At 41.2% G+C, this 26440-nt stretch overlaps 1 protein-coding gene across 1 annotated transcript in view; it reads right to left on the reverse strand.

Annotated features, from left to right (window-relative positions):
* Positions 1–3324: 3324 nt before the first annotated feature.
* The window catches only part of Myo3b (myosin IIIB), a 417836-nt gene continuing 394720 nt past the window's right edge, over positions 3325–26440 (reverse strand). Inside the window, exons 33-35 of the mRNA XM_013518810.1 lie at positions 5726–5832; positions 5306–5352; positions 3325–4470 (exon numbers count right to left, since the gene is read on the reverse strand). Coding sequence (XP_013374264.1) covers positions 4332–4470; positions 5306–5352; positions 5726–5832 — 293 coding nt within the window. The 3' untranslated portion in view covers positions 3325–4331. The remainder of the gene's footprint in view (positions 4471–5305; positions 5353–5725; positions 5833–26440) is intronic.

The following is a 26440-nucleotide window of genomic DNA, read 5'->3' on the forward strand; positions in this document are numbered from 1 at the left end:
GAGAATTCAGAAAAATAGGAGCACTGTTACATCACTAGTGGGATTATAAATTGGTAATAACACTTTAGAAAACAATTTGGCATTAACTACTGAAGTGAAGAAATACGTACATTATGACTCTGCAAGTCTAATGCCAGGCTTATAGCTAACAGAAAGTATGCAAATAGATACCAAGAGACTATACAATAAGGTTCATTGTAGCAACTTCCAAAATAGCCCAAAATTGGAAACAATTTGTATTTCCCCATTACAAGTAGAGTGCTAAGACAATCATCACATTCATATACTATACTACTACACTATCATGAAAATGAATGAGCTGAATGTACATTATACACAGGGATGAACTGTACCAATAGAACACTGAATAAAAGAGACAAGACTTAACAAATTACTGTCTGTGCACTTACAAAACGTTTCCCCAACCTAATTATAAAAGGTAAAACTTAACCATAGTATTTAGGGATGCTTGTAAGTATAAATAATAAAGATAATCAAGGAAGTGTTTACAATTAAAGTCATAACAATGCTTATTTTGGGGGCATTGTAAGAAAAGCAGTGATTGGGAAGAGACAACAGGGAGACTTCTAAGGGACTATATTCATTGGTTTTTCATCATTGTGACTAACCAGCTGACATAAACAATTGAAAAGAGGATTAATTTGGGCTCACGGTTTCAGAGGTTCCAGTTCATGGTCAGCTAGCTCCATTGCTTCTGGGCCTGTGGTGAGGCAGAGGATCATGATGGAAGGGCATGGCAGGGGAAAACCACTCACCTTGTGGCAGCCAGGAAGCAAGAGTGTGAGAAATCCAGAGTGGAAGAGGATGGGAACAAAATATCTCCTTCAAAACCATGCTGGTGGTGAGCTGCTTCATGCAGTTAGGCCTTACCTCCTAATAAGCCCTCTGAGTTATGAACTCACCAATGTTTTAATCCATTGATGAAGGTAGAATTTTCACTACCCAGCCACTTCCCCAAAGCCCCACCTCTGAACATTGCTGCACTGAGGACCAAGCCCCAACATATCAGCCTTGGGGAACATATTACATGCAAACCCTACCAGGTACTGACAATGCTTAGCCTAGACTGGAGGGGCAGTTATACAGATGCTCACATCGCGATAATTTATTAAACTGAATCTTCTCACTTATGCCCTTTTCTGTATAGGTACTATATTATAAAAATAAACTTAGAAAAAGCAGGTGGAACCACATCTTCCCATCTTGATGGAAGATGTAGCAGCTCAGAATATGAACACTAAGAGTGCTCAGTGAAGTTTCCCAAAAAAATCCTAGTTCCAGAATCATCTATTTGTCCTGACATTACTTTGCAGCCTGCTGGTTTTCTTCACATGAGACAGCCTCACAGAGATACTGTTGAAAGTCAGCAGCACAAAACAGTGACATTTTTAGTTATAAAAGTTTAAATTTTAAAAAGGTATTCAAGAACAGCTTAAACAAAATTCATAAGTACTAGGGGCAGGAAGAAGGAGGAGAGAGGGGCTGAGATATTTCTGTATTTTTCATAAGGCAGAAAATAATCAGTATCGAATACATTGAAGTGAGAAGGTACAAGCAAATTTTATCATATGTCACTCAAAGATGGGGTATGTTCTGTGAAATGCATACTTAGTTGATTTGGCTACGTGAACATCACAGAGGGCACTCACACAAACGGAGCTCCCTGGACCCCAGGTTCTGTGATGTCGCCTGCTGTTTCCCATGGTACGTGTCTTTCACATTGACCAGAATACCATCAAGTGGCTCACGCATCCAGAGATGTGATGGAAACCATCAGAAGAATTAGGATTAAAAAATAATTTTCTTAAATGGTTACTTATGGTGTGGACACATAGAGGAGAGGACTGTTGTCCACTGTCAGCCTTGTGGACTTCTGGACTTTTGTTTGGTTTTTTGTCATGTGCATATTATTTTGTGTTTTTAAAAATTTTTTTGTTTTTTTTCTTTTTTTTTTTTCTGGTACCGGAAATTGAACTCACAACCTTGCACTTGCCAGGCAAGTGCTGTGCCACTGAGCTAAATCCCCAGCCCCTATTTTGATAAATCTAGTAAAACATGAGAGCCCAAGTTGTATCATTCTCATGTACTCAATTTAAGAATTTTTTCTTTTTGTGTATGGTACTAGGGATGGAACCCAGGACCTCACACAAAGTAGGCAAATGCTCTATCACTGAACTATACCTTTAGTCCTTTTTAAAAAAAAATGTAAAAAAAAATTGAGGCAGGGTCTCACTAAGTTGTCCAAGCTGCTCCTGAAATTGTGACCCTCCTGCCTCAGCCTCCCTAGTAGCTGGAATTGCAGGTATGCACCATATGCCCAGCTAAGAATTGCCTTTTGAGTTTGTGGTATTATGAATAGCTGAAGAATATGTCTTGTCTATGCTGCAGCTGATAGTTACCACTGTTTTAAAAGTAGGGAGTTAGAGCCCTTTCACTGACTAATCCTTATAGAGCTTCTGAAGTGTGATTTTATAATATCTCGTATTTCCATTTCAACTTTGTTTATAGATATATTTTAATCAGAAACAAGGCAGGTTTACAATTACATTGTACATGGACAAGCAGAAAGTTACGACCATTCCTATTCAATAGTTTGTAAAGCAGCTAATATTAAAAGTAGACTAATTAAGGGTAAAAGTGGAATTTCTGTAAGCACTCATACATTCATATCATTAATTTAAAATCTGTATATTTTAGGCTACTACATACCCCTCCCTTTTCCTCTCCCCCTCTCTCCCTCGCTCTCTGTGTCTCTCTCTGTTGTAGTTCTGGAGGTGAAATCCAGGGCCTAGCATATGCTAGGCAAGCATTCTACCACTGAGATACATAGACAGCCCCAGGTATTATTTCTTGAACAGTAACGTAAAGTTTTTTGTTTGTTTCTTTTGTTCTACTTGCACACTTTATAAACATTACTTCTGAGTGAATATCTGGAAAAAACTAAGATGCATCTTTAATTAAGATTCCTGTAACTTATTTAAAAATAGGCTACAGTTATTTTTTCTGTTAAAATTATAACCTCTGAGATCTTTCTCTTACATTACCATTCTGTCTATAAAATGCTTATTAATGCCCTCTCTTTCAAAACCCTGTAAATGATATTTTTTTTACATGCTTGAAGGTATTTTTCTTAAAATACAAGTATTCCCATGCATACTATCTGTTAAGCATTGTAGAGTATTAAAAAAATTAACATCTATTCTGAAAAAAGGGTCTTACAAGATTTTAAAAATTTTATCACACAGTAATCTTTTTGTGTTGTTTTTGGTTTTTTTTTGTTTTTTTTTTTCTGTTTTTCTTGCAGTACCAGGGATCGAACTCATGACCTTGCACTTGCCAGGCAGGCGCTTTGCTGCTAAGCTAAATCCCCAGTCCCCACACAGTAATCTTAAATACTGTTTTACATAGAGTAGGTGCTCAGAAAAGCTTGTTGTACTGAGTGATATTGAGTAGTACATGTATCATTACAATAGGATCAGCTCAACCTTGAGTGAAAAGTCAGGTTCGATGGTATAAGAAAAAATTATTCATCTATAACGTGTAACTGGAAGTCACTGTCCTGTCAGAGGTGTCTGTAACTAGATGAAGTCTCTCTACTCATCCCACCTCTACCGGATGCCTGCTCTGCCAGGCCTGTGCTAGGTTCTGTGCACACAAAGACAGACCGGAGCAAAGCCGTCCCTGGCAGCCACTCACAGTCTAGAGGAAACAGCTACCAGTGCATGGAATAACAGCATAATGTGGCTGGACTCACAGAGGTGCAATTTTCCTTCTCACTCCCGACTTCTCACTCCCCACGCAGCGGGTATGCTCAGTGACGGTGCCCACTCAGGCCAAGAAGGAGGCGGGACATGCAAGCCCAGTCACAGGAGAGATTGGAGAGGAGAGCAGGAAAAGGACCCCTGGATTTCTGCTGGGGAGATTCTGCATGCATTGAAAGGTAACTCAGTGGGAAACAAAAGAAAACTTATCCATGCTCGTGATTGGCTAAGATGAGATTGTTTGCTACCTTCTTAGATATCTGGGGCCTGAATGACTGTCATTATTGGGGCAGACGCATCTCAGCATCCTGCAGCAGGGACCCACGAGATGAGAAAAGGAGAGACTGCCCAGCTCACACTACACAACAGATGTGGGAGACTGGTAGAAATAGGAGCGGTATTTAGCAGTGTGCAAGTCGTTTAGTAAGGCTCAGACACAGGCCACGAGGCCAAAGACACTGGCTGCATAATAGCGCCTTCTCCAGAGACCGGCTGTCAGTTACTGCAAGTGTTCTCGCCTTGGACAGACTTGGGATCAGGAAGCATAACTCAGTGTTGAGCAAGAGAATCTCCTTTTGAGGATGAGTTAAAAAAGAAAGGGTGGGTTGCATTGCCTTCCTCAGGGACACAGGCCACAGGGGAGAGGGATTTGTAATATTCATCTTCGCCATCCAGAACTTTGATTTGGCTGTAATGAAAAAAAGAAGAGAATTTTCAACAGAAAAGGAAACAAATGCTACAGCACAGAGACAGCTAGGGTTGTGTGAGTCGCCGGAAGAGGGTTGGCTCCCAAGACTGGAGGGAAGTACAGTCTGAGGGGCTTAGGGTTTCCCCCCGTAGAGATAGTGGGGTCTCACCCACGTAGCCTTTCACCTCTGGGTCACACAGTGATAATGGGTTCATTTTTGTACTGTCTGGAAGTTATGGTCATATTGCAACTTGACTTTTGTGATTAAATTATCTGTCTCCATCTGGCTTCCTCTAGATGAGAGAGTTTCTTTCCTGTCCTCCCCCAATTCTCAAACTAGTACCAAGTATCACTTCATTGCTATTCTCAACGGAGATGCTGCCCATCAAAGGAGCCACAAAATCATTACTCTCCTCTTTCACCACTGGGGAAGTTTTCTTTTGTGCATGTTTTAAGGCCCAGGGTAGGATAGTGTGGAGGAAATGGCCTGCTTGTCTTTTATGGAATGCTCTTATTTGCAGAAGATTCTTTTTTTTTCTGGAAGATTCTTACAAAACCTTCTGCAAGTCTTCTATTATGAAGAAAGTAAAATTCCCTAGCACAATTATGACAAATAACATTTGCCTTAAGGTGACAATTTCAGCCTTTCCGGACAGAATAGACTAAAGTTTTGTATCCTTGCTATTGTGAAAAGTAGTTTCCAGTGTCAATAACGGTGGCGATATCCGGGTTGAATATTTTTAGAAGCCTCTCTGGAAAGTTTTGCATTTTCTGTAATATCACAAAGGACCCCTTCTGTTTACAGTTGCTTAGAACTAAGAAGACAGATATTTACCCAAGTTTTCTTGGCTTCCTCTTGCTCCCTTGATATTCTAGAGTTCCCTGTGGAGAGGCCCAAGAACACACAGTCAAAGCAAAGCAGCAAGTCGTTAATTTTTAATTCAAAGTGATTTTGTGTTGAATGCAAGCAGATGCTGATAATATCAGAAGTCACAGCATAATTTTTTTGATCAAAGGGCTCAACTGAGCCTGATGAAGCATGCATCTTGCTCGTCTTTGATAAACCACATCAATTATTCACCGTGAAGGCAGACATCCTGACATGAAAGCAACAGATAAAGAGCCTAAGCACATGTTCACGAGAGAGCGTAAGAGAGTGGGGGTGGGGCTGGCAGGGCTGGAACAGGTATTAATAACAGAATTATTAACTGGAAACAAAGCCAGCGAAACAGCTTTATGGCCACTTTGAACTCACGTTTAACTGGTTATAGTACATGGTGTCCTCAGGGCTACTCAACATTTTGGGTTGCTGACATCGTCGGCGAGGTGTCCGCTGCTTCTGCGCAAGACCATCTTCCGAATCTGCAAGCGGACAGCAAAAGTTCACCATAAGCTGTTCCAGGTGTTGGGAAAATTCACTGAAAAATGGCTGTTCACGTAAATGCACCTGGGAGAACTGCATCCCATTTTAATGCACATGCTAGAAACGTTGCTAAATACCAGGAGAAATGTCATCCTAAAAACACACCAACACGGGAATCTCTCAGTTAAAGAAGGCTGCCATCTGTAACTGTGCCTTCATCGCTCGGATCCAAATCGGCAGCCTAGAGTGACAGGGAGCAAATTGGATTGTCCGCGTTGGGAGGTAGAGGGTGGAGGTCAGCTTTTGCAGAGCGGAAGGCCTTCAGCAGGGAAACTGTTAGGACAACCAAGGCAATCTGGGATCATTTGCACCACATCCTACGGTGAGAGTTCAAAGACATCTGGAGCACACATAGTCTTGGGGAGATCAGAAGCAAATTTTTCAGTGGCACACACTTTGGGGGAAAATAGCTTGAGTTAGTATGTACTGAAGTGCTTTGAACGGTACCACTGAGCAGCAGTCTCTGGCGGTGGCTGAAGGAGGGGAAAGGGTGACTGCATGATCGCATGCAGCAGTCTTCTTCGTCCAGCCTTGATTTCAGAACTCTGGACCAAGAGTGCGCTGGAGATGAAGCCATGTGTCAGACGAAGTCACGCTTCATTTTCTTTCCAAGCGAATGATTCGCATGGAATCTGCTGTTGTTTGGCTGCATATCTGAAGGGAGATTTAGCCGTCCAAACTTTTTCCAAAACGGACACGTCACATGCTCACATACACACACACAGGTACACAGAATCTTGTCTATGAAAGTCATAATATAGGGAAAAGGGCTTTTTTAGCCAGGGTATTTGTGATACACTATTCATAAAAAAATTGGAGATTTGTACCTGAAATCATATTTTAACTTCAATAGGTTTCCACTATTGCAGGAAATCCTGGGGAAAATTTTCCTTCATAAGGACATATACTTTTAAAAAATTTTAACTTAATTTCAACTGATACATAAACATTTACATATTAATGGGGTACTACATGATTTTTTCCATATATGTGCACATTGTATAATGTTTAAATCAGGTTAAACATATCTCCTCAAGCATTTATCATTTCTTAGGGTGAAAAACACTGAAACTTTTTTCCTAGCTTTTTTTACTGCACAGTGGATTATCAATTTCTACAGTCATCCTACCATGCAATCGCATGCCAGCTTGCCTTAGTCCTATCTAACTGTAACTCGGCACCTACAGGTCAAGCTCTCCCTCTTTCTATTCTACTCAGTCACTGCTAACTTCCTTATACTCTCAACTTCCACAAGACCAATATTTTTATATTCCACATATGGGTCCACATATTTTTATATACCACATAAGGGTACCATGGATCACATGGTACCCTTCCTGGCTTATTTCACTTGGCATAATGATTCCCAGCTCCATATATGTTATTGCAAATGATGAAATGTAATTCTTTGTTATGGCTGAATGGTATTCTGCCATGTGTATATATGTACCACACTGTCTGTATCTACCCATCAGTTGGTGGATCCTTAGGTTGCTTCTATTTCTTGGCTAGTGTAGGTAATGTTGCCATGAACATGCAAGTGCCGATATCTATTTAACATATGGGCTTCATTCCTTTTGGATATATATGGGGTTGTTGGATCATATGGTAGTTCTACTGTTATTTTTTATATATTTATTTATTTTTGTCTTTTTGAGACAGGGTCTCATCATGTGTCCAGGCTGACCTTAACCTCATTATGTAGCTCAGTCTTGCCTTGAACTCATAGCAATCCACCTGCCTTAGCCTCCCAAGTGCAGGAATTACAGGCATTGCTGCCAAGCCTGGCTACTTTTAATTTTTTGAGGAACTTCTACACTGTTTTCCATGACGGTTGGGGTTCCCTTTTCTGCACATCTTCACTGAGACTTGTTATCTTCTGTCTTTTTAAGAATAGCCATTCTTACTGGAATGAGGTGATATCTTTTTGTGGTTTTGGTTTGCATTTCTGTGATGATTAGTGGTTGAGGATTTTTTCATACACTTATTGGCCATTTCAATGTCTTCCTTTGAAAAATATCTACTGTATTTAGGTTTATTGCTCATTTTAAAAATCAGGTTCTGTGTGTGTGTGTTTGCTATTGAGCTTGTTGAATTCCTTACATGTTCTAGATATTTTAATCTCTTGCCAGATGTAAAGTTTGCAAATATTTCTCCCATTCTGTAGGTTGTCTCTTCATTATGTTTTTTTTTAATTGAACAGAAGTTTTTTATCTTGATTACATTTGTGATTACATTTGTCTTGATTTGTGATTACATTTATCTTGATTACATTTGTGATTACATTTGTCTAATTTTGCTGTTTGTTTCCCATGTTTTTGAGGTCTTATCCCCAAAGAATTATTGCCCATTCCAATGTCTTAAAATATTTTTCCTATCTTTGGGGGAATTTTTATTTTTTTTATTTTTATTTTTTTATTTTTTTATTTTTTTTTGGTTTTTCTCCGGTACCGGGAACCGAACTCACGACCTTGCGCTTGCCAGGCAGACGCTTTGCCGCTGAGCTAAATCCCCAGCCCCTGGGGGAATTTTTAAAATAGTGATTTAGCAAAAGTGATTTGCAAGTAAAAAATTATCTCTTTCTTAACTACAAAGTTTATACATTGACTTTTCTTTTCATTCTTCCTTTTTTGTGTATGTGGAACTAGAGATTGAACCTGGGGATACTCTATCACTGACCTGCATCTCCAACTCTTTTATTTCATATTTTAAAACGTGGTCTTGCTAAGTCAAGCTGGCCTTGAACTTGCAATCCTCCAGCCTTGGCCTCCTGAGTAGCTGGGATTACAAGGGTGTGCTACCATGTCCAGACCTTGGTTCTTCTTGAATTAGGACATATCAATGTTTGAACAAGATTAATCCTACAGACTTTAAAGCTATTCATTCTTATATACTTGTTTTTTTTTTTTATTTTCCCAGAAGAAACTGAGGCCCACAAGTATTGAATGGCTTTTTTCAGATCAAGGGGCAGGTTGGGGACCCACATCTAGGTCTCTTATCTCTAGCTCTAGCAGACTTGCATGTGTGCTGTGTGTGTGTGTGTGTGTGTGTGTGTTTGTGTGTATGTGTGTCTTAACCACAGCATATTCTTGACAAGAGTCTTGATTTTAAAGTCAGATGTCTACACAGAAGCTCACTGAAAACATACCAATAGGCTTAGCAAAATAATGTTGCTTGTGTTCCAACATTCTTAAAAGACATCGTTTCAGGAACACAGTGAAGAGCACAGGTCTATTGCACTGGCTTTGTCAGAATCAAAATGGGTTTTATTCTGCTGGGTGTGGCGGCCCATGTCTGTAATACCAGCACATGGGAGGCGGAGGCAGGAGGCTCACTGGGAGTTCAAGGCCAAACTGGGCTACCTAATGAGGTCAAGGTCATCCTGGACACATGATGAGACATTGTCTCAAAAAAAAAAGATTTGTTTTTTGTTTCCTGTTTTATTTGAATTAAAAGAATCACTACTAAATAAATATGAGTATAACAGTTTGATACAAATATACAAAAATATAATTTAAATTTAAACACTATAACATTTATAACATTTATCCTACATGCATGGTACTTTGCTGGATAGTGAGGAAATCAAATTAAAATAAAACAAAGTCCCCACTCTTAATCTAGTAGAGATCACTGCCTCTTTTTTGAAATTAATTTTATTGGTACATTTCAGATATACATAATGATCACATTCATCATAGGGAAATTTTTTTTTTTTCTGGTACCAGGAATCGAACTCATGACCGTGTGCTTGCCAGGCAGGCGCTGTGCCACTGAGCTAAATCCCCAGCCCCAATGATAGAGAATTTGTACCTGTACATCATATAACTTGATTCCTCTTTTTTCCTCAGTCTCCTCCCTTCTCTTCAACTCCTCTCATTATTTACAAAAGCTTTGTTTCCATTTTTTCTTGTATTATCTTTTTTTTTTTCTTTTCCCTTCCTTCCTTTCCCCCTCCCCTCTCCTCATTCCCCCTCCCATCCAAACATTTTCTACCTATTTCACAATATCTATTATACATTTTGGTCCTTATTTACACTTTTGGTTTCTCACGCCAGAGAAATAATGCAATAGTTAAACATGTGTATCTGATTTATTTCACTTAAGAATATGGTCCCAAGGTGCATCCATTTACCTAGAAAGGTCTCAAGTTTATCCTTTTATGGTTGAGTAGTACTCAGTTATATAAGAAAACCACATCTTTGCCATCCAGTGATGGGCACTTGGATTGTTTCCAAGATTTAGATATTATAAATTGTGCTGCCATAAACATGAGTGTACATATATCTCTGTGGTATGATGCTTTTTATTCTTTTGGGAAGATGCCAAGAAGGAGAATAGCTGGGTCAATGGAACCTGAATCTCCATACTGATTTCCACAGTGGTTGCACCAGTCTACACTCCCACTCCCATGTAGATGTTTCTGCATCTTCTAATCTTTTCCACTGACCCACAGGTTTGTTTTTTTGTTTTTGTTTTTTGCTAGTACCTTGCTCAGTGGAGAAGCGTTCCTTTTTCTCCATAGCCCTGCCAGCATTTTTCATTGGTTGATTTCTTGATAATTCTCCATTCTTTCTGGAGCAAGATGGAATCTCAGTGTTGTTTTCATTTGCATTTTTTGATTGACCACTGATGTTAACAGTTTTTCATATATTTATTTGCTGTTTGTACTTCATCTGGAGGTCTGATTTTTTGAATGCTTTATGTAAATTCTAGATATTAGTTCTTTATCTGAGGAATAGCTAGCAAAACTTTTTCTCACCCTGTTGTGTTGTGTCTTCACTTTGTTGGTGGTTTCTTTTGTTGTGCAAAAGCTTTTCAATAAAATGAGATCCCAGTTGGTATTTCTTCAAAATTCTTCCTGTGTAAGTGGAGTTTTGTTCATAAAGTGTTTGCCTTGCACCTATGCCATCAAGCATTCTATCTTTTCTATCTTCCAGAAGATTTAGTGCTTCTGTTTTAATATTTAGATCTTTGGTCTATTTCAATTTTAGTTCAATGCATGCTGAAAGATATGGGTCTAGGTTTAATCTGCAGCCTATGGAAAACCAATTTTTCCCATATCTTTAAAGAGGCTATCTTTTGTCCAGTGAAGGTGGTTGGCCCATTTGTCAAAGATAAGGTGTTTGGAGTTGTTTCTGTATCTTTTAATCTTTTCCATTGATCCTTGGGTCTGATTCTTTTTTCCAGTACCATGCTGTTTTTATCATGGTGGCTTTGTAGTATAATTTCAAGTCAGGGTTTGAGGTCACTGAACCTTAACAAACTAAATGACTTCTTTAAAGCTGTAAGCTAAAAATGCTGGACCCAAATTAGATTTTTTTAAGTTTTGAAGAGGTATAGCGAAAATATTTTACTTTTAAAAATATACTTGTTGATTTTCCTTATGGCCAGGTTTTCATTGCCTGAACAAATATTTTACACACAGATTTTAAAGGAGGGAAAGTTTATTTTAGTTCACAGTTTAAGAAGTTGCATTCTGTGCCTGGCTGGATCAAAGGCAGAAACATCATGGTGGAAGGGTGTGGCAGAGAAAAGCTGCCCACCTCATGACATGCAGGAAGCAGAAAGCAGGGGAAGAGCCAGAGAGGAAGGAGCCAGGGCACCAGATATCTCCCCAAGATCACATCCCCATGACTGACCCAGACCCAGACTTTCCTGGAAGTGTGCTTTACTGATCTCTCAGGCCAGTCAAGTTGACAGTCAAGATTAACCATTGTATCCTCACAGGCCATGATGAATTTCACTTGAGTTATATAGCTAAACATTGTAAACATTCCCATAGAAACAAAGACTTTAGAAAGAAACAAAGACTACTAATAAACTCCACTGGAGAAGAAGGTATCAGTGACAAAGATGGGTTCAATTATACTAAGGTAAAATATTGCATGTTATGAATAATAACACAATTAAGATAAAAGAAAGTGCCACAGAAAGATGAAAAACAATGAAAAACACATACCCAGAGAAAAGGTCTAAATCCATAATGTAGATAAGCTGAGGCTAGAGAGTCAGCCCTGTGCATCTGCAGGTTTACATCGCAGATCACAAACTGGGGGCGGTGCGGGAGGTTGAACCAGAACTTCGTGCATGCTAAGCACGTATTCTCCTCCATGCTCTACCACTGAGTTAGGGCCTCAACCCCTCTGAAATATTTTTTAGAAAATGATGCCTGTATTGAACATGTATAGACTTTTCCCCTTGTCATTATTCCCTAAACAATATAGTGTAGCAACCACTGCATAGCGTTTACTCTGTATTCCACAGGTAATCTAGAGACGAGGTACAGTACAGAGGAGGATTTATGCAGGCTGTACACAATTGAGTGGTTGTAGAACATTACAATAAACTGAAGCTAAATCTGTGAGAAAACAAGAGAAATCTAGATAGCATTTCAGGAGCACTGGGAAACATACTGCTAATCCCTAATCCCAGCTCATGGCAGAGTGGCTGTGCGCTTGCCCAAGCCCTTAGAGAGAGCCAGTTAGTTAAATTTACTCAAAGTATTATTCTTTAAACAATGAGTTTGGAACTTTAATTTATTTTCCCCTTGCAGTTTTATTCAAGCTAGCCTTGCCAAATAAATATGACACCCAGTTAAATTTGGTAACAGTCAATACTTTTGTAGTCTAACCATATCCCACGCAATATTTGAGACATATTTCAAAAATGATTGATTATTTACCTGAGAGTCAAATCTACCTGTGCTATATTTTTATTTAAGTCTGGAAGCCTTAATTTCTGAATAATTTTAAGCTGCAAATGAGGTTCTTTGTTCTCTTAGGATCTCAGAGATAAGGAAGGAAATGACTTCCTCTACTCCACGTGGCTTGCTGAATTAGAGCTGTTTTGGCTATCAGGGCTTCCTGTACTGTCCTCTAGAATGTAAGCTGTTACTTTTATCACCTGCTACACCAGTTGGGTTAGTTTCCCAGTAGGCGTGCAGGTAGGGAAGACCAATCACAAGGAGGGCAAGATGGAATCCATAGCCTAGTGGGGGCAGTTTGAGGTCTTGGTGCCTGAGGAAAGGGCAGGCAGCATGCTGGGATCTTGGGAGGAAAGGGAGAGTCTGCCCTGGGAGAGCCCTCATCCCTACCCCCCGCCTGTATCTCAGCAGGACTAGATATTTTCTGAGCAGTATGACTGCTGATCTAATTGCCACTTTGTGGATGAGGCATTCCCTGGGTCTCTTGCCAAGTAAAACATCCTCTTGAAGCAAACAGAGCGTTCAGTGTTCTAGATTTACAGATGGCAAATCCCAGATGGGGTTACGAGATATACCCCTGGGGCATTTAAAGAGGATTAGAGTTATACAATTAATTTATAAAGCTCTGCCAGCTACTCTGTGCATAAAAGGGGTGCATCATTTCTCTGACCAAGGTTCTCAGGGCATTTGGAGGTGACAGTAACACAGCTGTCAGCTGGACAATCTTTCTCTCCAGTGAGGCAGACCATGCTACATGGTTCTCGGGTGGACATTTCCCTCAAGTAGCTTCCCAACAGATCTGTCATTTCTGGCTCTATGCCTTTTTCCCTACCCTTTCATTTCTATGTAGCAAATCTTGTTTTGAAAAGTATCTTTTTCTCTTCTCACTTTGGGAAGGACAAATAATCTCAAGGAGATAACAGAGGCTCAAGGAGACTGACAGACCATACAGCAAGTGAGAGGCAAAGATAACTCAGAATTCAGGTTTATCAACCTCAGACTGAGAGTAGTTCCTTTACGCTATATCAGTTGTTCAACTTTTAAAATACCAATGCCAAGATCAAGGCCTGGACATTTATTTTTGCTTGCTGTTGCTACAGTACTAAAGATTGAGCCCAGGGCCTCACGTATGCTAGGCAAGCAATCTACCACTGAGCTACAGCTCAGCCCAACATTGATATCCTAGAAATAAATTTCTTTAGGTGCTTCTAAAGTGCATCCAGGGCTGAGAACCACAGTACTTGACCCTATTAAATCTTTCTTTCCCAATAAGAACCATACTGGCAGAAAGTTAGCAATAACTTACACTGCCTTATACATGCAGTCTATAAGAGTCTTCCCAATAGGTTGGAAATCACTCACCTCTCCTAGTATGCCTTAGGATCTGGGCTACTTCAGAGATGTTCAGTCTTGAAAAAGAGTAGGAGGGTTGATTTTGTCTTGGCAGTGCATATTTCCAGATTTAAGTCCTGACATGGGAGATCAACCTCTGGGGTTTGGTGTCTTGCTCTTTTTTTTTAAAAAACACATTTTTTTGTTTGTTTGTTTTTTGTTTTTTGTTTTGTTTTGTTTGTTTGTTTTTGGTTTTTCTCCCGTACCAGGAACCGAACTCACTACCTTGCACCTGCCAGGCAGGCGCTTTTGCCGCTGAGCTAAATCCCCAGCCCGTGTCTTGCTTTTTTATTTACTTTACTTATTTTTGGTTTGTTGAGACAGGGTCTCGCTAGGTAGGTCAGGTTGGCTTCAAACTTGTGATCCTCCTACCTCAGCCTCTTGAGTGCTGGGATTACAGGTATGCACAGGACATCTGGCTTGCCTCTTGCTTTTATGTCAGAGAGATCCAAGGCCTAGGGAACTTAGAGTTCTCTGCTGGTCTCCCATAAGAAATGGGGCTAGAACTCAGGACTGGATTCAAAATCCTTAAGTCTAAGAAGTGGCTTCTTTTGTGATATGTACTCTTTTACTGAGGCTTTTTGAGAAGTTTTCACCTCACCAAGTCTAACTTCAAGGGGGATGAAGGCATCCAGTGGCTTCTGTAAAACAAGCACACATATACACACGCCCAGAAAGAGATTTTCTCCTGGGGTGCATGTTATTCAGATTTTGCTTTCTAAGATGAAAGGAAAGCTACAAATTTTCCCAGTTGCCATGTTATGTCACGAACAATCTTCTTCAAAATTGTAAAACTGCTACAAAGAAAACATCCCTGAGTTAAATTAGTGCCTGTGGAAGATGCTAGAGTTCTAAATTGTCTATGTGGACTTTTCTACTTATTAGTTAGGGGGGTGGCAAGAAATTCCCCCAGAAGCTCAGGGCCTGGGCCTGGCACATACCCAACAAATAATGAATGAATGAAGGAATGGTGACTAGTCACCATTCTCATGGAGATCTCTTCCATCTATGTGGCCACTCCTTGGTTCTTAGTGTGAACCAGGACGTTGTTTCAAGACTTGGAGTAGGAACAGGGCCTCGCCTACCCTGGGACAACTCAGTAACCCGTAGTTACTAAGGGAAAGAGATGAAAGCAGCCTTTTAAAAAGAATCTGCATTAGTATTTTATTAGTATTTTTTAAAAGTGCCCATTCAATATTTTTCTAAGAATGTATATTTAGTTGTAAACTAAAAAATTTTATTCATTTGTCTAATTTGGGTTACAGATTTCCCTCCACTTAACTATAAAATCATAAATATTTTTCCATGAGATTAGCCTACTTTTGAAATAGTATCTTCCTTGTAGAATTTCATTCTTTAAAGTAATAAATGAGCGTGATGTTCAAATAGGATAAGAGGTAAAAAGTCCAAGTTTTTGACCCCCGGATCCCTTTCTCATGACAGTAGCAACTGTGGGAATGTCAGTCATTTAAAGGCCATAATTTTAACGGCTGCAGGATATTTCATTTTATGGGTGAACTAGGCTTGATTTACATAATTTCCCATTTGGGGTATAGAAGTTATTTCTAATGTTTTTCCTATGATAAACAATGTTTTCAGGAACATACCCATAGTTTATCTATGAAAAACCCACATTATTTCTTAGGTTAAATTTCTAAAAGTGGCACTCTTGGCCAAAGTAGTTAATATTTTTTTTTAATTTTTGAGACAGGGTCTCGCTATGCAGTTCAAGTTAGCTTTAAACTTACTATGTAGCCCAGGCTGCCTTGAATTTGCAGGGATCCTCCTGCCTCACCCTCCTGAATGCTGGGATGATAGGCGCACCACCATGTCCGGCTGCATTTGTGTTTTAATGTGCCTTCCACTGGCTTCTGGAGGGGATGAATGTTCCCTAACCATGTCTCCCATGTTTATAAACCACTTGTGTTCCAAGGTTCCTTTCAAGCTAGTAGCAGCAGTAGAGCTCACAGGTCCTGGCTGGACCTAAAGTCATAGACCTGGTTGTGGCCACTGTAGTGGGTGGTAAATGAGTGTTCCCATTGGCTAATAGCTGCACGTATGCCAATTTTTATAATAGCATGTTGTAGGGGAATATTTCTCAAATTTCCATCATTCATCTACTCTTAAACATTTTTACTGTTCACAAGATTACCTGTGCTATTCCTTGATATTTTTTGCAACTAGTTTCTTTTTAGTTGAATTCATTCCTTTAAAAATAAAGCTTTATTCACCACTGAAAATGAAAAATCAGTGTTGTTTTTCAGAAAGAGAAATAAATCATGGAGTATGTTAAAATGAAAATGAAGCAATGTTATTATACCTGAGCTAGATTCTGTTTCTCACAAGAGGTTCTGGGTTTTCTTACTTGAACAAGTAAGTAGCCAGGCGTGTGGCACACCTGTAATCCCAGCATTCAAGAGGCTGAGGCAGGAGGATGACCAAAAGTTTGAGGCCAACCTAGGCTACATAGTAAGTTCAAGGCCAGCCTGAACTACATAGCAAGACCTTGTGTCAAACACCTCCCCCACCAAAATACACAAGTGAATAAATGTGAAAGGAATTTAAGACATTAGCACCATTTAGGATTTCTCCTAAGGTTCTTGGTTCATAAACTGACTCAAGTATGGGAGATGTTTGAGAAGCCACAATTCTGTTTTCATGATTCAAATTAGACTTCTGTTCACTTGTCTTAGGACACTTTTGCTTTGACAAATGAGATAGGACTTTAGTAGACTGCCTATCAATTCCACTTGTAGGGACCCTTGATGAACTAGTTTAGGTCTCTGTGAGTCAGATTATCCCAACTACTGTTTTGACTCTGCTGTTGACATGCTAACCACACCCATCTTGTCTTTGATGAAAACATGCTGTCACTTGGCCCTTGGCCCACTGGGATCCCATAATCCCATTCCCATTAAAGATCCTCGTCCAATGACAGCAGTTGCTGTTGTAATTTCTGACCTACCTTAAGTGATCACAGGGCTCTTCAAGGCTGCTGGGGTTCTCCTCACAAATTCCTCTTTCACAGTCATGGTAAAATGTGGGTCCTTTCACCATACCATGGGTGAACAGGCCTTGTCCAATCCATCTAGTCCAATATTTCAATCTCCCCAAGCTTTTGGACACTTTTCTCTATAGTACACCAAAGAAGTCCTGACATTTCCATTTTAGTTAGTGTCGTCCACATTTTGCTCTGTGTTTCAGCCACACAGTGAAACTTAGAGCCCTTCCTAACCCCCTGGGCTACAGCACTGAACCTGGAATCTCTGTTTAGCACCTTCGTATCGGAAAAACTCAACCCAAGCCAACTTTACATTCCTTCCATCATTACCACACACCTAATATCCATTCCTACACATATTCTCTGGATTTCACCTGTGCAAATTGGGAAAATCTTGCAGTTATTCTGCAATGTAGTTTTTCATCCGTTCCCTTTTGAGACCTGCGGGGACCTAAGTCTCATTATAGCTCTAGAAGCAAAGAGGGATGGTGGGGTGAGTCCTGAGGGGGATCAGCACTGTGGCCTCTTTTTCCATTTTTTTGCCATAGAAAACTTCATCAGTTTTACTTGATTAAGTTCTGACTTTTACAATTTCCTTATACGTTCTTGCCCTCAAATTTACTATGTAGTTCAAGTACAATAATATTGAAAAACAATTTTGTATCATTAAAAAGAAATCATGTTGGGTGAAACAGATTCAGAACTGCAAGTACTGTGCATTCTCCCTAATAATATGTGGAATCTAAAGAAGGTAACAAAGAAGAAGGAAGACTAGTATCAGACAAAAGGAAGGGAATAAGGGGAAGGGGGTATAAATGTGGGAAGTGGATATGATAAAATATATGCATTGAACACCCCAAAAAGTGAAACAAGGGAAAGGGTGGAGCAAGGAGTAACAGGAGTGAAAATTGTGGAAGTATGTTATGTGCATGTAGGAATCTGCCAAAATGAAACCCATTCATCTCTGTAACCCATAAAAGAGTGAAAAAATCTGGGTAGTTTGAGAACATTTTTTTTTTTTTTTTTTTTTTGCTTTTGTGCTTATTTTAAAAAAAAACTTTCACCTTAAAGGAATCTGAATAATTTAAACTGAAAATTGAAAAAGAACTAACTTGCTCATATACCATGTTATTTATTGTCACAGCCAGACGCTAGTTGAAATCAGCTTGGATACCAGCAGCTGCCCATGCTCCACACTTTGAGAAACACGAGTGTTGAGGGGTGGCTGGGAAGCTTTGGAGTTAGTAAAACCTGAGTATGAATCCCACCTCTAGCATCTACTACAGGCTTGAACTTGGTGGTGATGATCCACCCCTTCCCTGTAGGGTTATAGTGAGAATGACAGACTATGAAAAGAGAAAACACAACACTGGAGGCACTGCAGATGCTGCCGAGGCTCTGGGAGTCATTCTGGCTACGTTGGAGTGATTCTCCAGGGGGCCCCATATCAGAATCACCCGTACACGCTCCAGCCTTGTCTTGGTGATCCTAAATCAAACAGGCTAAAATAAAGCTCCCCTCTCGTCAGGTGACTTTACACTGTAGCCAGGGTTGAAAACTCCCAGGGATTTAACCTCTTCTTCATTTAGATTGATTTTGCAGATTAGCTACCTGCCAGAAGCTCAGAGAAGTTTTAATGGAGCAAAAGGAATTTTGGAAAGAGAAAGTGTCCCAGCAGAGCTCTGGACACAAGGCTAGGGCTAGGGCTAGGGCTAGGGCTAGGGCTAGGGCTAGGGCTAGGGCTTGTGTGTGTTGGGAGTTGCAAGAAATGGCTACAGCACAATGCGGACCTGAAGATTCCTCATTTCCCTCAACACTGGAAAACTCACTTCTCTTATTCCAAGAGAACAGTTTTGCTGACCATGGAAATATTATCTCTGAGGTAATCTGCTGTCCAGTGCTCTTCTGGATGTCATGGAAATAAATAAATGACAAAGCCAAAAAGTCATTCTGACCTAGTAGGATTTTCTTTGAAGCAAATATAAATGTAGGGCAAAATCTTAATGTCTCATCAGGGTTGAAGCCAGCTGAAAAACTTTAAAAAAGCAAACAGAATGCTATGAGTGTTTTATGGTTTTTGTTTTGTTTGTAGTGCTGGGGATTGAACCCCCCAAGGACACTCTTCGACTGAGCTACATCCTCAGCCCTTTTATTATGACACAAAGCCTTGCTAAATTGCCCAGGCTAACCTTAAATTTTTGATCTTCCTGCCTCAGCCTTCTGAGTATCTGGGATTACAAACATGCACCACCATGCATGGCTATGTCTTTGTTTTTCTGTATGTCTTTGTCTTTATACAGTACTTGGAATATTTACTTTTTGTCCTACCTTTGATTTTAATTTTTATGTTGCTAATTCTGTAGCCTCACCCTCTCTCTCAACAATGGCCATTGTCCCTCTTGGCCTGCCATGTTATATCTGTAAAGCAAAGGCCACCAAACTGATCTGCCGGCAGTGCAGCAAATCACACATGTTCCCACCTGGAGATTTTGAGCTGCCCTTCTAGGAGTCACACTTCTTGGAGGCATCTGAGAGCAGTGAGGGGGGTTGCCCAATGGGGGTCTGTTGCCTGAAGCCAAGGTGAAGGCAGGAAATGGGAGAGAACCATTAGCAGAGAGGCTCTTTAAAGTTCCTTCCAATTTTAGGTTCCTTTAAGTGCAGAGTGATAGCCACTTAACCTCTTTGGGCCTCACCTGTGAAATGGACACAAATACTTTTGACTCTGTGTTGGAATTTCTTTTTTTTTTTTTTTTTTTTTTGGTTTTTCTCCGGTACCGGGAACTGAACTCACGACCATGCGCTTGCCAGGCAGGCGCTTTGCCGCTAAGCTAAATCCCCAGCCTCTGTGTTGGAATTTAAAGGATAATCAAAATATAAGCCAGGCATGGGAGTGCACACTTATAATCCCAGCACTAGGGAGATGAGGCAGGAGACTGCCATGAGTTCGAGGCCAGACTGTTCAAGGCAACCTGAACTATATAGCGAGAACTTGGGTTAAAAAAAAAAAAAAAACAACCAAAACAAACCAACCAACTACCCCCTAAACCAAAAACATTCTGGCTTCAGAGGGGCAAGTTCTTTTTAAGTACACCAGAATTTCATTCTAGCAGGAATCACTCATAAAAAGAGAAATGCTGCATGAGGTGGGTTCACTTGAACCCCTTTTCAGGTCACTGGATTTCTGATGAACTAAAATACCTCATTATAATCCCACCTACTCAGCCTCTGCCCAGCTGTGAGCAAAAACGAACACACAGGTCAATACTGTACAGCTGTACAAACACCCACAGAGCTCCATAAATTCTAAAGTATTCTACACATAGGGAGGGTAGTCATTGGTATGAACGTCAGGGTTTGGGGGAAGTTATACATGCAAATGACTGGCAGGTGTGTGCTGTGTGTTTCATGTGAGTGTGTGTGTGTGTGTATGTACATGCATGTGTGCAGGCTACTGATCAGAAATACGGTAGAAAAGAATGTGGATAATATGCCCAAATGGAATCAGAAGTGTGATTTTCCTTTTGCATTAAAGAGGCACAAAAATGAAATCAATTATTCAGGGTGAAAATTTTCATTATTATAGTTGTTTTAGGCTCTAAAAAGAGCCAAGAAAATAGTATCTGGGAGAAAGAAACATTAAATAGAAGGTAGTGTTGTTGGAGCTATCGTCCTACCTTGTGCTGAATTTTGGAGCACATTTCTTCAGTAAATTAAAAAATTCGATATGGTCCAACTATCCAGTAAACATTTAAAGATTCATGAAAAGAATGAGGCATAACCCTTTCAATTTTTTACTCCAACCAAGAAGTTAGACTTCATTTCTTCAGGGTCACACTAAACGACGAGATTTCTTTGCCTTGTTTTCTTACAACTGAGGTTAACGAAAACCCATTATGGAAGCAATGCCCCAATTTTTTTTTTTTTTCCAGTACTGGGAATCGAACTCATGACCTCATGCTTGCCAGGCAGGCGCTGTGCCACTGAGCTAAATCCCCAGCCCCACAATACCAAAAATTACATTCTTGTGCGCCCCCTGGAAGGTCTTGAGTCTGAGTCTCTATGTTGGATTCAAGATCCTCAACAGATGAACAACATCAACTTATTTTCCTTTTAAACCCCCATTCTCTGAGTCACTTACCTGATCACCATAGTTATAAGCACATTCTACTACATCACCAAAAGCCAGCCACGCTTAATGAAAGACAATACTTAAAGCTATTATCAGCATCTCTGAAAATGAGCATTTCCTCTTCTGTGTCCGACAAGTGATTTAGGTCTTGAGGAAATTAATCATCACCTTCCCTGGGGCTTCTTTGTCCTGACTTTATATATGATGTATACGAGCTGCTCTGTCTACCAAGTTTGACCAGACTAAAAGATAGTTCCACCACAATTTAAACTTCCCAAATGAAAATATTTTGGGGATTTTATCAGTAGTCCTCAGCCCCTGACCCTTAGGAAATACAGTATTCTTTCAGAGTCTTGGCTATCAAGGCTTAGTCAACTAAAATATTAACAATTGAAAACGTGGTATTATTTATCTGACAATGGACAGAAAATCATATTAACATGAGCTGTCTGCTGGAGCGATCTTGGACATTAGCAACGGTGCCGGGAATCAGGCCACCAGCTCCGAAAGAGTGGGAAGCCCTGGCTGACTTGGCATCTTCCCACTTCTACCTCTTACCAGGCTTTCATCCTGCATGAGCCGGGGACCCAGCAGAGAGGGGTTAAGTGGGTTGAGGAGCTGGTCCAGCTGGGGGTCATTAGCAATCAAGGACCAGCTTTAAAAGGCAGCAGGAGACTAAGGGTCTCTGACAGGCTTGGCTACCAGCACCATCTGGAAGGAAAGAGGCGGAGGAAGCTGGATTGAAAAAACAAAAAACAAAACCAAAAATAAAAAAGACTTCAAGGAAGCCTCTTCTTGGAGATACAGACGTGAATGGTTACATTATTTCCAACATGAATCCATGAAATTTATCTCCTAAGCAGTCTAATTCTGAGAGTAGGGGCAGCCAGCCGTGTGTCCAGGTCATCTGGCTATGATGGACTAGTTATGGCATCTGGGTTGAGATCAGCCCACAACCAAATATATGGCCAGTTTCTTTAGGGTATAAATTAGGCTACATGAATATGATCTCTAAATAATAGAAACCCAGCCTTGATTAGAATTATGGGATTCTTTATTTTTTAAATAAATTCTTTGATTAAAATATCCAAACCTGAAGACTTGCCCAATATTGTACTATAACTTCATAAAATATTTCATTTATTGAATTAGTACAGATAGTCATTGGTAAAGTAAACGTCTAGGGTGGCTTAATGCCTTTAGTCATTGTAGGTTTTATAATCTCAGTGTAATGTAAAGGAATATACGAACAAATTGCAAATTAATGACAAGGACTTAGGCTGAAGCTTTCAAAAGAAATAGTTTTTACTGTATTTCTTTTTGGTACTACTGGAGGTTTTTTTTTGGTACTACTGGAGGTTTTTTTTTGGTACTACTGGAGGTTTTTTTTTTAGCATGTACATGTGTTAATGTACACAATTATGATTTCTGATGTGTGTGTATGGTACTGAGGATTGAACCAGGGCTTTGCACAAGCTAATCAAGTGCTCCACACTGAGCTACTACTACATATGATGTTTAAAAGCTCCTTGTCTCAGGCCAAAAAATTGTTTAAAAAGTCTGTGGTATCGGGATTGAGCCCAGCAATTGTGCGTACCAAGCAAACACCCTACCCTTGCACTACATCACCAGCCATCCAAAATCCTTTGTATTCATTTCTTTTCAATTAAACATTGAAAAGATTGAGGATATTCTAAATAAAGACAGTGTGAAAGGATGAATTTACCATCTCTAGCCTCCAGATTATAGGGTAGGTTAGGAAAAGAAACTTTCACAATCAGCCACACTGTGACATCAGACGTTACTGACTGTCTGAACATTCTTTTAGATTAAGCTTCCTTATATAAAAATAGAAATGATCATTTTTCTTTTGAGAACTATAGAAGTGAAAGAAGTGAGAATCAGATTGTCATTGTCGACAACTGTCAGTATTGACAGAAGCGTGGAACCAATTTAAAGGTAGAAATACTTTAGAGTTTTTAAAATTAAGACCAAGAGACAGCCACTCCAAGTTGTAAGACTGCTTCCTGAGGATCGGCTATATGCAAAGCAGGTGAAGGATAAGGTCCAGCTCTTATATCAAAGAGGTTTAAATCTAAGAGAAGGGCAGCGAGTAAGTAAAGGTAGGCTGTGGCACCTGAAACACCTCTTGCAGTCAGAGAATCGGTAATGGCTTTGCACAGAAGGTGCTCTGCAAGATGGAGCTAGAATGTTCCCTGGAATGTGGGAGACACAGGCACCTTGAAAGTCAAACACGTGCCTGAGAAGGTGCTATATCGGGAGAGGTGTCATGAACTGGTCATGATGGTGCACACCTGCAGTATCGGCCACTCAGCAGCTTCTTGGGCAGAAGTTCTCCTTGTCTTTCTAAAATCTGTGAGGACTTTGGTCCAGACTACCTTCTCAAACCCCGGGAAGATAGAGATGTGTTTTCTTTGGTGCAGGAGGCAGAGTTGTGTCCAGACTAGGAGAATAAGAAAATGTCTCCCTCCAGGCCAAAGCTTGGGCTGGTTTGCCAGGATCCCTTTACGAGACTGAAAGCTGCTAAGCTCAGAGTTGCTCTGGTACGACAGAAGCTGGATCTACCTGGTCATTTTCCACTTACCCCACGGCACCTGGGGGCAAGGGAAACCAACATGAACATGAGCCGTGCTGCTTGATGCTGGAAGTGCCTCGCTAAGCTGTGTCCAGATTCCTGACCACAGAAACAGACATACTAAGTATTTCCTGCTTAAACAGCTAAGGTTTGGCACAACTTGCAAGAAGCAGTAGCTAATGAAAACACCCATGATACCTCTCCTTACCCACTTTCTCTACACTGACTTCCTTGCTGCTTCTTGCATACAGCAGCTTTGTTCCCAGCTCAGGACCTTTGCACTGGCCGTTCCTTCCTCATAGAAAGCTTTTCCTTCAGGTATCTCTGTACTTCTAGTGTACACCATCCCACATTCTCGATGGGTGCTTTATTTTTTTACCTTCCAATATACAAGTTATTTTGTTTCTGGTCTGTCTCCCTCCACTGCCCACTGCATGAGGGGTGTGGTCACAGCTTTCCCCTGGTGCCTGGCACACTGTAAGCACTGACATGTGCAGGAGGCAGGACACTAAATCTGCAGCTGGAAATGCTGGGTTTGGTGTTCTTGTGGAGATCCAAGCATGGACGCAAGTGAAGAACTGGAAGGAAGCAGTGACATTGAAACACAGTGCCAGGGGGTTTGAATGTGGAAGAAAGGGTCCATGGCAGTGAACGCTGCAGAAAGGTACCTGAAGAACTGGAATGTTTAGCAATCCTGGCAAAAGCCAAGATGGATGAGTAAGGGGGTGAGCAGGAGGCAAAGAAGAGGGGCCACAGTAGGAGTTACCTCATCAAGGAGCTCGGCTGTGAAGAGCAGAGATGGGAGCAGTAGGTGAAGGACTCGTGTTGGGAGGGAGCCTTCTAAAGATGTGAGAGATGAGAATGGTGTCTTCTCTGAGAGCCAGGAGCTAGGAACGGGCAATGATGATGGGGTAGCAGCCTTGAGGCTGCAGGAACAAATGCGATGGGGAGCCTTCTACTCAAAAGGTGAGCTGTGGGCCAGCAGCATGTGTAAGCCTGTTAGGAATACGGACCTCCTGGGTCAGAATCAGTGCATGAAGAGGCCAGGTGGTTTGCAAAGACGTTAGATTTGAGATATCTGGTCTAGAGCCCAGAGAAGAGGAGGAAGAGGTGACAGGAGGGAGAGCAGCTCATCTGAGAGATGAGAGAGGCAGCTCATGATGGGTGTGCTGCTGCTGTCCTTTGGAAAGCTCTGCGAGGAATAGCCAGAGCCCCTGCCTCATGGGCTGTCTCCACTCCAGCATCTAGCAATGCAGATGGCCTGCTGATCGGGATAAAGAGCATCATCAAAACAGCTGCTGTGCACTGAGTGGCTTGCTCTGTGTCAGGCGGGGGACCACAAGTGCCTTGTAGAAGTGACCTTATTTAATCCTGCAATGGCCTTACAAGGCGAGAATAGTTGTTCTCATTTTGCAGAGAGGATAGGTCACATACTCGGGTTGACTCAACGGAGCGGCAGAGAGGAGAGGCCAGGATTCATTTGGCACCAAAGCCCATGTCTTTTTGTTGTGCCTTATTGCTTCCCTGCACGGCAGGGATGGGAGAAGCAGGAGAGGAAGAGGACTGAAGGGGACTGAAGAGGAGGAAGAAGCCTGAAACAGATGCAGGCAGGGATGGGGTGGAGCTGGAGCTGGTCTTTGGGAAAGCGCGGCAGACCCAGCGCTGGTCGCTGGTAGCTGGTCGCTGGTGAGTGGCGTCCATCTGCACTGATGGGATTTTCAGTGGGAACTCGGCAGAGGAAGAAGGTTAATTTGGAGCTTAGTGCTCTGGCCAGTGGCTGGAAGTGAGAGGTAGGAGACCAGGGCAGGGCAAACCACACGAACAACTGGGTGCAATGTGTCAAAGTCATAAAAACCTACAGGACATGCACAGAACGCTGGGTCCAAAAATGACTCTAGGGCTTCTGAGCACTGTACATGGAACCAATCAGAAAGCAATGTTTTCTTTTTGTCCCCGCCCCCTGAGAAAGAAATATTTTCAATCCCTCATGTGAATCTGGTGCCGCCTGTGGGACTAAACAGAAAGTACTCTGTCCAATTCTTAATTTATATCTGCTGGGAAGCCATGTGAGTCTTGTTCTTTTTTTTTTTTTTTTTGTCTTTTTGAAACAAGGTCTCGCTATGCAGTTCACGCTGGCCTTGACCTCACTTTGTAGCTCAGGGTGGTCTTGAACTCACCACGATCCTCCTGCCTCAGCCTCCTGAGTGCTGGGATTACAGGTGTGCACCACCACGCCTGGCTCATGTGAGTCTTTTGATAGGGCAGTTTGCTGCTGATGCCAGGCCAAGGGAGTTCTTGATAGAACACCTGTCCCAAGACCTTATTTGCATGACAGAGAAGCCATGCCAGGAATTTCAAATACAAAGACCCTTTTCCCTTATCCTTGGGAGACCTCTGAGTCTGCTCACTAATCTGCTCTTGGTGAGCACACTTCTTTCCCACCTTTAATAAATATATGTCCTCATGCCTTTTCTGTGTGTCTTGTCCAATTCTTTATTCAGGACACCAAGAACCTGGAAAGAATCCCCCAGGGACCCACTATCCGGTAACAGAGGACTGAGGTGTTTGTCAGAGCTGAAAGTATCAAAGTGAGGTCAGTCAGTGCCAGTGTGAACTCAGGTTCCCAGTGGATACAGGAGCGAGCTAGCCTGCTCGATTGTGCTGGGGCTGCAAACCCAAGGGTGACTGGAGGCTCATTCTGGAGCTACAGGAAAGTGATGACA

Source organism: Chinchilla lanigera, unplaced genomic scaffold (genome assembly GCF_000276665.1).
Source record: "Chinchilla lanigera isolate Chin_1 unplaced genomic scaffold, ChiLan1.0 scaffold00048, whole genome shotgun sequence".
NCBI classification, from domain to species: domain Eukaryota; kingdom Metazoa; phylum Chordata; class Mammalia; order Rodentia; family Chinchillidae; genus Chinchilla; species Chinchilla lanigera.